This window comes from Sciurus carolinensis, chromosome 3, assembly GCF_902686445.1.
Source record: "Sciurus carolinensis chromosome 3, mSciCar1.2, whole genome shotgun sequence".
Classification (NCBI taxonomy): Eukaryota; Metazoa; Chordata; class Mammalia; order Rodentia; family Sciuridae; genus Sciurus; species Sciurus carolinensis.
The window spans coordinates 175,097,951-175,110,653 of NC_062215.1; the positions used below are offsets into that span (position 1 = coordinate 175,097,951).

The 12,703-nt window shown below is 49.0% G+C and overlaps 1 protein-coding gene across 4 annotated transcripts in view; it reads left to right on the top strand.

Annotated features, from left to right (window-relative positions):
* Armc9 (armadillo repeat containing 9) overlaps nt 1-12,703 on the top strand; it is a 136,375-nt gene that overhangs the window by 39,147 nt on the left and 84,525 nt on the right. For all 4 annotated transcript variants that reach the window (XM_047545557.1, XM_047545559.1, XM_047545560.1 and 1 more), the window contains exons 9-10: nt 1,035-1,133; nt 12,060-12,094. In XM_047545557.1, coding sequence (XP_047401513.1) covers nt 1,035-1,133; nt 12,060-12,094 — 134 coding nt within the window. The remainder of the gene's footprint in view (nt 1-1,034; nt 1,134-12,059; nt 12,095-12,703) is intronic.

Consider the following 12,703-nt stretch of genomic DNA (forward strand, 5'->3'; position numbering starts at 1 on the left):
TGTCCAGGGATGATCAGACATCTGCCATGGAATGGACAGAGTGACCCAGGAGTTTCCAGTGGGATAGGCAGGAGCCCCAGCGGGCGAGAAAAAGGTCTGGGCCAGTGTTTCAGGTCTTGCCAGCTCTCCATTTAGACAGCCCTCCTCCCATGGGGATGGGTGAGTGAGGGGCAGGAATAGAGGCCAGTTCCATTGCCATGTGGAAGTTTCCGCACACGGAACCATGAAGCTGTGCAAAAGGAGGGTCCCCTCTGACCATCTTGCAGAGAAAATTTGGAAGGTGTGGGGCAGGGTATTTGGGAGAGAGTGTGGGACTTGTACATTTTAAATAAGCATGTGTTATCTTTATGGAAAGATATAAGATGAAAGGAAAAAATGATGTTGCCATCCTGACCTGTGGTACCCACGAGCGAGGTGAAAGGTACTGAAGAACACCATGAAATAGCCACCTTGATGGTAACTAGTTCAGCCTGGTGCTGCCAAGCACTTGACTCTTTATTAATAAGGTCTTCATCGTTTACTCAGCAAGCATCTTCCCAGCCATTGTTGTGTGCTGGGCATATCTGGACCTTACTTACCCCTCACTGTCACCCCACAGGTAAACCTGATTCATCTCACACAGGTCAGGAGTGCAAGGGGAAGAGCTGCTGGTTCTCTCTAGAGCACAGACCTTCAGACCTGAGGCCTGGTCCTCTTTCCACCACATGATGACCACCCAGTGACTTTATTACTTGAATTTACAAAAATGACTTAAAATCTATTTATTTTCCATGGCAATGGGAATATATCAGGTAAGAATGCACCATTTAGAGCTTGATGTCCCGTGATTGCTCCTCAGGACATCAGCGGTTGTTTCTGTCAAGTCTGTGTATTAATTCCTTTCAAGAGCTCCAAAGTTAAAGCCAGATGATTCTTTTTCCAGCTCATCATTTCATCACTGTGCCTTACAGAGGCTGCCGAGGGACGGCAGCCTCACACTGTCCCTTGGGTGAGTTGCATTCCTTTCACCACATGCCACCGTGTCCTCTTTGCAGATCACTCCAGAGTACCTGCAGAGCGTCTGCATCCGCCTCTTCAGTAACCAGATGCGGCAGAGCCTGGCACACAGTGTGGACTTCACGAGGCCTGGGACGGTGAGGTTCTGCCTGGGCAGAGCACCCCTGCTCTGTCCCCTAAATTTAAAATGAATGTAACTAAAGAAAAGGAATGTGCATGAGAAAATCTCATTTAAGAGGCTGAATTGCAGCTGGCTCTGGAGGTCTAGAAACTCTCAAAAGGAAAAGAAAGCTATCTGGGGTTTTTGTTTATTTGTTTTGGGTTTTTTTTTTTTTTTTTTTTTTTGGCAGTACTGGGGATTGATTGAGCCCAGGGCTTCAGGCCTGCCAGGCAAGTGCTCTAGCACTGAGCTACAGCCCCAGCCCTGCAGGAAGTTGTCTTTGGAGAGAGTGTAGCCTCTGGAGGCTGCAGTGGAGAGAAGCATGTTGTGATCTGCTGGGGGCAGCTGCTCCCAGGGCCCCAGGCCTGGGAATCAGTAGGAAAGGAAGGAAGGAAGCCTCATTCTCTCCTTGAAAGAATTGCCATTTTGGGGTTCTGTGGTCTAAGGCAGGGGCTCTTTTTTTCCTTTAAGTAATTGCAGGTTTTCAGGAGCAGTATAGAAGTGGCACAGAGGACTCTGGTATGCCTTGCACCCCAAGCAGCTGCTAGCATTTTTGCCGTTTGCTTGTTCTCCTTCTCCTTCTACACACACACACAGTTTTCTGAGCCATTGAAGGATCAATTGCATATACTATGGCCCTTACTGCAAAATACTTCAGAGTGTGTTTTTTAAATTTATTTTTTAACAGCTCCATAAGAATTATGTATATTTATAAGGTTAGTGTGCCTCTCTTGAGATTAAGGATATTCTCCTAGGGGACAGGAGGTGTAGCTCAGGGGCGGAGCACTTGTCTAGCACACAGGAGGCCCTGGGTCCAATGCCCAGCACCTCATAAAAATAAAACAGTCACTTGATTAGTAACTTCAGTAAGTTCAAGCTTGACGTGGCCTCCTGTCTAATCTGTCTTTTCCGTTTCGTCAGTGAGCCAGTCCCACCCTTTGTGGATCCTCCCCTGCCCCAGTGACCCAGGGCCAGGTGTAGCGTGGAGTTCTCAGGGTCATTAGGAGTTTAGACGGGATGTCCAGTGACTGAACTAGTAGGATTTAGGATTTGGAAGGAGAGGAATGTTACTTGCTTTTTTATTTTTTTAAGGGGATAAATTTATTATAGGATCAAGCAAAATGCCGTCAATTTCAGGAAAAACAAGTGGGCACATATTGGCCTACTTTGTAGAGTGGCCCCAGGCCTACTCCTCCTCAGGTGCCTGGTCACAGTGAGGTGTTCCACCCGATGGCACTCTGTAAAGGCACTTTCCCAGCCCGTGGGAAACCCGCTGGTGCCTGGTCTTCGGGTCTGGCTGTTAACATGAGCCTGCGCTTCTCCAACTTACTTTAATTTTGAAAGTTCAGAAGGGCCCAGGAAAAGGCCACCTTCATCCCCTGCTGAGTTCCAAACCACTGAAAAACATGACAGAAGAGTGCAGGCAAAGGAGACGAAAGTGTCATTGTCACTACGGATAGGGCTCTGTGGGAGAATGTGGAGTTGATGTTTTTGTAGTGGTTCTTTTAGATACAACATGACAGTAGAGTGTATTTTGACATGTTATACATACATGGAGTATAACTTACTCCAGTTAGGGTCCATTCTTGTGGTTGTGCATGACATGGAGTTACCCTGGTTGTGTATTCATAATAAGGATAGGAAGCTGATACCTGGTTCATTCTCCTGTTTTCCTATTCCTGCCCCCTTCCTTCCCATCATTCCCCTTTGTCTAATCCAGTGGACTTTGATTCTTCCCTTCCCACCCTCCCTTGTTGTGGGTTGGCATTGTGCAGTTGATTGATAGGTAGGTGGGTTTCCTTCTCTGAACTGTGGACTTATGGAAGCATGCTTACCTAGTCCTGGATACCTCTGCCAAGCCTGGGCCACCACTGTCGCCACCATGCCCCCACGTGGGGGCAGCATGGAGGAGATGTGCTGACTGTGTCCTCCCTGGCTGGCCTGCTGCAGGAGACAGGAGGAGATGGGCAGGTGGTGTGTACCCAGATCCACCCAGTCCCGCAGATGCAGGGAGTCTGCCCTCTCCTCAGAGAGAGGAAAACTGTCACTGGCAGAGTACCCCATGACCACCCCAGATGGAAACACCAAGGAGGGGGACACGTGTGCTCCCGCGACCTCCTGCAGTTCATGCCCGTTACCTTCATCCTAAACGTTGCCTACACAATCAGAACTGGCAGGTGACTCCAGGTACTCTCCAAAGGCCGAGTAATGCTGGAGTTCTCTTCTTGGAGGTTGGGAATTCCCCCAGGGAGCCTCTGCTAGTTCAACCTGCATGCCATTGCCCTGACTTGGGTTTATCTGTCCCTCATCCTTATCGCACTTAAAAACTGGGCTACAGAGGGACCAGATTTTATATCATCCGGCATATAGTGAAAAGAAGTAGGTGTTCTCCCGTAGGGCAGAAGAGATAAGGAAGACAAAAAGCTTCTAAGATTACTCAGGCAGACACATCTGTCAACAGCAAATTGCGTATACTACGTGGTCTCACAAGATTATCACCTGGTGACATCGGAGCCATCTTAGATTGTGTAAGGACACTCTGTGATATTTGCACAATGACAAATCATCTAGTGACACATTTCTCAGAATGTATCCCCGTTAGGCAGTGGGGTAGTAACACCTGTAATTCCAGTGACTCAGGAGGCTGAGGTGCAGAGGATTGCAAGTTTGAGGCCAGCCTGGGCAACTTAGTGAAGCTCTAAGTAACTTAGTAAGACCCTGTCTCAAAATAAAAAAAATGTAAAGGCCTGGGAATGTTGCTCAGTGGTTAAGCACACCTGGGTACAAGTCCCAGTAATGTGTCGGGGGGGGGGAATGCATCCCAATTATTAAGCAGCCCTAAACTGTATTGTTAAGACTACACAAGTCACACAATGCAGCATATGTTCAAGGGGAGCCTGATGCTAGTCCATCCCTGGCTGACCTGCTTCTGGGTCAGGCTTGTGTTTCCTAGACAGCTGAACAGCTCCTTGCTACCATCTGTTGAAAGTTGGCCCTAGACCAAGGCATAGGGTTAGGACTATGCAAATACATTTATTAGAACACATCAACTCAGCAGTAAAAGGAGCAGCCCACAAACCCTTCCCTCCTTCACTCACCCTGCATCTCAGCCCCTCCCTTAGCTAACCCCATTGCCTGTGTACACACACATCCTTCTAAACCTTTTCAGTAAATGTATTAGGTATGTAATTAGGGTTATATATTAAGGTTTCATTACATTTATTGTTCTGCAATTTTTTTCTTTAACTTAACACTCTTTGGAGAGTCTTCTGTGTCCTTAGAGTGTGTGCACATTTCCCTTTTAGAGCTTCAGCTTGAGAACACGGTGCAGTCAGCCTTCTCTTCTAACATGATGGTGGCTTTTCAGCCCATGTCTGCTGCTAACAATGCAACTGTCTTTGTGCTGCTGTGGCATTTAAAGTACTTGGTCTGTCTTTCCCTTCTCTGTCCCCTGTCCTCCCAGGCACAGGTGAATTCAGAGATTCAAGGACAGGTATGCTCTGGCTAAGGCGGAGGTCCCTTCCCACCCCAGGCCAGTGGCCCATCCAGTGACAGGAATGGGCAGAGGGTGGCTGATCATGAAACAGTTTGGGCTGACCCTCAGGTTGGAAATCTGAGTCACAGCCCTTGGGTGAGTCCCAGGGCCTACCTAGTGGCACCCCTGGGCTTGTGCATTCATGAGATGGTAAGTTTCCAATTGAATGCATCCTTATTTGGAAAAATGGCCCTTCTGGTAATTAGTCCTCCCTTCTTCAACAATTCTAGGTGACGCTGCACTGGAAGTAAATATTTCTGGGCAAAATACTTCCAGGTGATGGCAGGAAGTCTCTGACAGGCCCCAGAGGCATCTCCTTCCACACCCACCATCTGCTACAGGGAAATGCTGCAGGGCCTGGGGCAGTGGTGGTAGTCACCCTTGTGTTCAGGAGCATTGCTGTCATTGCTCAGTTGAGCAGGACTGTTCCTGAAGCCTCCCAGCGTGTGGCCCTCGCTCTGGTTCAAAGCTTAGCAGCAGCTCTGCCCTCCCCTTCTGTGACCTTCCTAGGTCGAGGCAAACACCTGCTCCTGGCCCATCACTATAGGCAGACTTTCCAGTCCAGTGCCCTGTGGGTTAGGAGTCGCCCACCCAGCTCCTGTCCCTCTGCCTCTTACACTCCAGTGCCTGTCCTGCCTCCGAACTAACCTAATGACACTTGGTAGAGCCGTGCTTGGCCATCAGTTCAGTCTCCCTTGTGTTGCATGCAAGTTCCGGGCTCCTCCTGTGACTGTCTGACGGGCTTGCCACAATCTGTGTCCAAACTGGGCTCCTGTGCTTCCTGACTCAGTGAGAGACTACAGGGAACATTTGGGAATTGCCCAGGGCCTTTCCCCTCTTTGCCCTGTGTTCATTTGGTCTCTGGGACCTGAAAGAGCATCCTCCCTCCCTCCCATGTCTTGATGCTATCGTGTTTGCTCACCTTCTCCCAAGTTCTCTTAAAAGTGGCTTAAAGTCACTTTCTAACCATTCCAGGCTCTTGCTGTACCGACCACATGCTTACCCAGCTGGAGTGACCTTTCTGGCTGTCTCATTTGTTTCTACCTTCATGTTTCGGGGAGGATGCAGATGTTGCACAGTCGGTCGATGGTGTTGCTCCCTTACCCAATACCTGTCCCTGCTGCAGCGTAAAGCATTCCTCGTGCTCTGTACGTCCCCCTTCCTGCTACAGAGTTGGCCACAGCACCTGTCCTTCCGCATCTGGTGGGGCTGCTTTCTGGGTCTCTGCCCTCCATTGCCTGTACAGTCCCTGGGCTGAGCACAGCACCTTGCATGTCCCACCGGTCACCTGAACCTCTCTGGAGGTCTGGCCAAGGGGTCCTGCCATCCCTGGTCACATGCACTTCTGCACAGCACAGGCAGCATCATGAACAGGGGCAGGAGGGGAATTGGCAGAAATGGGGCTGGTCCTCCAGGTTAGCTGCCCCTTGCTGTCCCGAGCTCAGCTGCTGCCGCTGGTGTCAAGCCCCGCCTTTTCCTTCCCACTCCTGGGACAAGCACCTGCTCTTCTGCCACTTTTGTACCCTCAGAACTGCATCTGCTAACACTTATCCCACAGGATTCTCCGGCCCAGAACCAGACAAACTTTGATTTAGTGAGTTCGAGACAGACTTTCTAGAATGATTCCCAGCACACAGTAGCAAAGCAGGCTCTCTGGAGATGGACTTCTCATCATTCTGCCGTTGGGGTGACTAGCAATCACCTTCCTTCATGTTACCCCTGATGCTGAGTTCTCTGAACACCTCTGCAGAGTGATCTCACGTGTCATCAGCCAAGTCCTTGCCTCACTGTTATCACCAAGAGCTGTCCTGGCTTGATGTGGTCCCAGTACCCATCTTCCCCATGCCAGGACCCCAGCGACAGGGGGTAGCAGTTGCTGCGAGACCCAGGCTCCAGGGCCTTCCTGTGGCTGAGGAGTGATGGAGGTGTATGTTAGGCAGCTTTGCATCGCTGTGACCAAAAGACCTGACCAAAGCAACTTAGAGGAGGAAAAGTTTACTTTGGTTTCATGGTTTTAGAGGTTCAGCCCACAAACCAGTATATGAACCAGTTCATGAACAGCTGACTTAATGCTGTGGGCCTGAGGTGAGGCAGAACCTTGTGGAGGAGGATGTGGTGGAGGGAATCTGCTCCTGTTATGGCAGCCAGGAAGCAGAGAGGAAGCTCAAGAGAGGAACCAGAACAGAATAATCCAAAAGCTTACCCCCAGTGACTCACTTCCTCCAGCCACACCTTGCCTGCCTCCGTTATCACCAGTAGTCCATGTGAATTATGAATCTATCAAATGAACCCACTGACAAGGTTACAACTCTGATGTGACCTAAAAGCTCCACCTCTGAGCTTAACTGTATTGAGGACTGTGCTTTCAAAACATGAGTTTTGGCGGGGGGGGGGGGGGCATTTCTAGATCTAAACCATAACACGGCATAGATGCTGCTATTACTGAAAGATCAGCCCTTGTCCCTGATGCCAATCCAATAATGACAGAGTTTTGAGAAGGAGAAGTTTTAAAGTTTTATTGCTTTGCTAGCAAATGAGAAACACAGGGGACTCCTGTCCCAGAGGCTGTGGTTCTGCCCATCAGTGGGAACTGGGGTTTTTTTAAAGTGGTGATTCAAAGGCTACACTCCACATGTTCTCTGTTGGAGTTGTAATTCACTTGTTAATATGGGAGATGGTCATTTCTGAGATCTTCTGGTGCCATTCCCAAAGTCTGAGTTACTTTGTTCCTATGGTGGGCGTGTGCTCAAGGACAGATACTCTGCCTAGGATGGGAAAGAAAGGCAATCCCATTTCTCCTGAGACTAGGGAGGAGGAAAGAGAGGAAGAGAAACATGTCCGTTTTAAAAATAAGTGGCAGTGGCAGGGCAGCAAGGGCTGTGTTCAAAGTATAAAGTGGACATTGTTACACTACCATTTTACCTTGGCTTAGGTACGCACTTGTCTCCCATGCCCGTGGTTTCCAAGAGCCCTGCACTGACCCTGGTTCTGTGACGATGCTCAGTGAATAGTTGATGCATCAAAACATTACTTACCCACTCTTCTCAACCTGTGCCCTGAAAAGGTTACTGCAGCCTTCCTACCAGGTTTCCTCAAAGGGGAGGCCACCACCTGCCCACTGATTGGTTCACTGGCTTCCTTCTGAAGCACCCCCACTCAGAGAAAGTGGACCTTTCTCTGAGCTCTCAGCATAAAATTCTAGAGATCATAAGATCCGGAGTCAGGACCTCTTAGCAAGGGAATTCTTTCTGAGACTTGTTCCTCTGTGTTAAAAACCTATTGTGAGCCCTCTGGGCAGAATTATTCTGTGATTGATGATGTTTGGGTTCACCATCTTTCTCCTGCTGGGGCTGCTGCCTGCCCATTGGAGCTGTCCCCACACCACGCAGATACTGTGGTGCTCACAGCAGGTGGCAGTGACTCCTGAGTGCAGCCAGCAGAGGCTGTGGTCGCATCCTGCTTGAGAACCTGCACATGTAGACTTCTAGAAATCCAGTACTCAGTGAAGGTTGGTCAGCAGAACCTCAGAGCAGCCTCCTCAGTGTTTCTGTGTTATTGTTAAGGCTTCTACCCAAGGGGAGGATGCAGAAGCTGTGGCCTGCTGTGTTCCCTATCCTTGAGCAAGTTCATGCCTCGGCGTCAATGTCCAGGTCAAATTCAACTTTGTAACTTACATTAGAGCTCAGTGCTTACCATCTGGAGCAACCGCGTCAGAGGGAGGAGCTCAGCAGCGCTGGGCGGGCAGCGGGCAGCATGGCTGTGCTGACTTGCTCTGCTCTCCCTGGGGCCTCTCCCCCCGCACGTGGCCCTAACAGGCCTGTGGGTCCGCCTCCCGTGCATCATGAATATGACTGCAAGTCCTTGAGCAGCTCAGTTCATTTCAGAAGAGATCTGAGTATCTGCTTTGTTAACAGAAGGATTAACAAAACAAAAAACCCTTGTCTAGAGCAGGGCTTTTGGCCTCTAGCACCCTGCTGTTTGAGCTGGATTATTGTGTGTGTGCGTGGAAGGGTAGCAGCTTCCCCCCGCCTCCACCCATGAGGTGCCAATAGCATCTAGTTTTGGCAACGAAAATATGTCTCCAGACGTTGCCACATGTCCCCGGGGGCAAGGTCACTGCCAGTTGAGAACTGCTGGAGGGAAAGGAGAAACATAGAGTAGAGCGCACAGTGTGGAAGAGGCTCCTGATGCGCCCTAGAGAACCCAACAGGACCAGGTGAAAATCAGCGCTCGCCAAGGTCCGAGGAGCAAGGGTAGAGGGCAGTGCTGGGAACCGTCTCCTGAGCTCCGATGGTTGGAACTGAGTTTGAAGATGGAGGATGGGGCAGAGGTGTGCCAGAGGCAAGGCGGAGGAGATGGGGGTGGGTGGCTTTGATAAAGCTCCCCTTGGCTGAGCGTGGCAGGGGGCTGGAGGTAGAGATGGAAGTGGGGAGTGGGCCAAGTCAGCACTGTCTCTGGGACCCAACTGCTGGCTTGACCCTTGGCCCAGGGCAGGGTGCTTAACCTCCATATCTTCTCATCCGAAAGTAGGCGTAACAGTGCAGGAAATGAGCTAATGCTCATGAGACCTACTGATGGTCAAGGAGCAGTTACCGTGGCTCTCTGGTAGGGAGTTCAGAAGAGGTGGTGCCAAAGGAAGTCCCTGGTGTGGGGACTGGAGAGAAAGTTTGGATGTGAGGAAATTTACCACAGAACCACCAGGACCTGCTTTTTGGGGGCGGGGGGTGGAGACTGAGCAGGCCAGGATTAATGAACTTAATCTTCGTAACAGTCCTGGAGGTTGGCACTGTGAGTACCGCCATCTTGCAGGTGAGGAACCTGAGGCATGGAAAGTTGTTTGGCCATGGATCCCCCACTGGTCAGGAGCTCTCGAGGAAGGCACTTGCTTGTTCACCCCTGTGTAGCCAAGTACCTAGCGGCGACCTGGCAGATGGTGCACTCAGTAAGTGCTTGCTGAATGCGTGGAACACCAGGGCCGCCTCTCCTGTGGATAGTGCGCTGAGCTGTTTTTCCTGCAGCTTGTCTCTGGCTTCCTTTTTTACTTGATTAGATGCTAAAGTCCTAATGATGTTTATCTTACATATTGTTTCTCCTCATGAGGGCCCGTTATTCCTGCTTTCAACTCCTTTCTTCATGGGGCAAATAGAATCAGAGAGTTTAGCAAAGGGGACTGGTTTTTAAATGATGGAAAACTTCATATAGCTATGAAAAAAGGGTAGTGATAAATTCTATTGGGCAAACAGGAATTAACCAGTATTTCTAATTCTTAATTTTTATTTTTTGAACATATTTTGCTAATATTTTCACATGGCCATGACCTTATTTGACCCAGTTGACGCACTGTCAGCTGCTTAGTCTCTTTAATGTAGTACATGAGTAACTTAGATGCCATTTCAGACTTATTTTCTGAACTCTTCTCTGAGCCAATAACAGGAATAAGCAGTTTACTAATTAAAACAACCCAAGGGCTAAAAAATATGGAAACATACATAGTCACGAACCATTTAAAAGTGGGCTGAGATGTCTACAAGGAAGGAATCTACGTGTCTGTAAAAAGGGAAGTGATCAATGACAGGCATCGCCTGGGTCTCTTCTTAATCACCAGAGGACTCTGGAGTAAGCACTCTTGGGAGTCAGTCTTCCAATCAGTGACTTTGTATACTGTATCAGGCGCTGGGGACACGAGGGTGACCTGTTTCCAGTCCTTATAGAATTTTTTGTCTGCTGAAGAAGAAAGACACAAATATTTGTGGAATAATCACTCCGATGTGGTAAGAGTGACTGATATCCCGTTTGAGGGCTGTGGTGACACAGAAAGCATAAGGACCACTGCCTGCCCCGTGGGAAGGGCTCTACTGGGGACAGATTCCTTTTTCTTTCAAACAAACCAATGAACAGAGAAACACCTTGGTTCCTTTATGAAGCTAATTTGTAGGTATATATGAAATTCAGTTGATAAATATCTGAGACTAGCCGCAAGTGTGAGATATTAAGGAATGGAAGAGGCCTTGCCCTTACCTGATATGCACTTCCTGCTATGGGACTGTCACCAGAATGGGCTGTTACTGGCTTAGCAGTGAATGACTTACAGACCAGAGTCAGACTGCTCAATCTGAAGTGCCGATAAGTCCCCAGACCTGGCAGAGATGGCGATGCTCGTTGTGGAGGTCGGCGTGGTAGGGGACAGACAGACGCGAGGAGAGAGCGCGAGGTTGCGGGTAGTTCAGGGACTGGGCCTGCAGTGCCGACCCCACGTGCTTTCACTTTTGAGCAACAGTTTACTCTGCCTGGCTAAGTCCACAGGATATGTTACATTCCTCAGCAGACGACCTGATATCTGCAGGATAAATGTAGGCCCTGAAACGTTGATAAGAACAGTAGTTACCCTGAAGGGGGATCTTCTCTAACCTTTACACAGACCAGATCCCGAACTCAGGGAGAGAAGAAGAATTCCCCCAACCATAACATCTGAAGAAGAGGTTCCAATTAGAGCTAGGCAGCCTGGGCCAACGTGACCTGGAGTTGTCATGGCAGCGGGCACTTGAAACTTCGATGTCATCCTGCTGTGAGTCAAAAGTCAAGAGGTGATCCTGAGCAGGGCTCTCTGGAAACTTCTCTGGGACTCCTAGTAAAACTGGAGGACAGGAGAGGCACACTGTTCCTCTCTTCTCTGAGAGGACCTACTCTCTCCCTTGAGAGTGCCCCTATCCCCTTTCCTGTCCCTTCTAATAGACTCATCCCTGTTACTCTAAGCAACATGTCTGAGATCTTTCCGACTTGATCGCAAGAACCAGGGTCTGAAGGGGAGCCTTCACTCTGCCTGAGTTTCCCCAAAGGCCCATGTTCTGCAACACAAAATGCTGCTGAGACTCTGCATCCCAAACTAGAGCCTGGTGAGCAGCGCACTGCTCGAGGGGCCAGAAGCAGATCTCAGGGTGGACGTACATTTGGTAGACCGTGGAGGTGGGAAGGAGTGGCCTAGTCCATGGATCCCAAAGCCAGATTCTTTCAGGGACTGGGAAATGGCACAAAGTACATGTGTTATTTTTGTACTTAAAGAGAAAATCATAGTAGAGAAAAAATGAGGAGCCTGTGATTCACATGCTTTCCTTCCTGATGTCTTTGGGCAGCTTTCAGTGCCTCTGGAAGTCTGGCTGGGGAGAACCCACTGTTTATTGGAGCATTTAACTTAGTCAGTGGCTTGTGGGGGACAGCACTTTCAGCTGGGGTTTGGGCTAATTTTTAAGTCATATGATTTTGGTTGGAGAACTTGCAGCTCTGCCGATTTTATACTGTTGAGAGTGTCTGAGTTGGAGTTGTTGCTGACAGTGTTTAATATGGTCTTTTCTCCTGTCCCCTTCCTCTCAGGCCTCAACCATGTTGCGAGCCTCCCTGGCACCCGTGTAAGTAACCTCGCTTAGGAAGTCTTACTAACGAGCTCAGCTGTGTGTGAAACTGGAATTCAAAGTAGCTTTACCAGACACCCAGCAGTGGGCACTGATAAAAAACCACCACCAGATCTACAGACCTCATTCGCAGACACAGGTTGCTCTCCCATGTCCTTCCTCTGTCCCAGGATCGGATCCAGGACCTCATGCTGCCAGAGTGTCTTCTTAGTTTCCTTGAATTTGAGGTGTTCCTCTGTCTTTCATGGCTTGACAATTTTGAAAAATCTTGACCCAGTGATTTATAATGCGAATTTTAAAAGTAACTCTATTAATTACTAAATTCAAAATAGTATCTGCCCCAGAAAACAGCATCAAAACAGTCACTGTGCCTGTCGTCTGTGGGCTTACTGTTGGGTGTAGAGAAGAGAAGGCTCCTGCCTTGCAGCTGTGTACTAAGAGCTCAGCTGTTGCCTTCTTTTCTGGCTCTTTCCTTTGGACCCTCTATGAGAATCTCATTTTGTCCAATAAAAGCAAACACTGAAAAAACTGACATGTCATGTTTTATTATGAAGTAATACAAGTTCATTATAGAAAATTTGCATGCTATAGAAATGTATGAAGAAA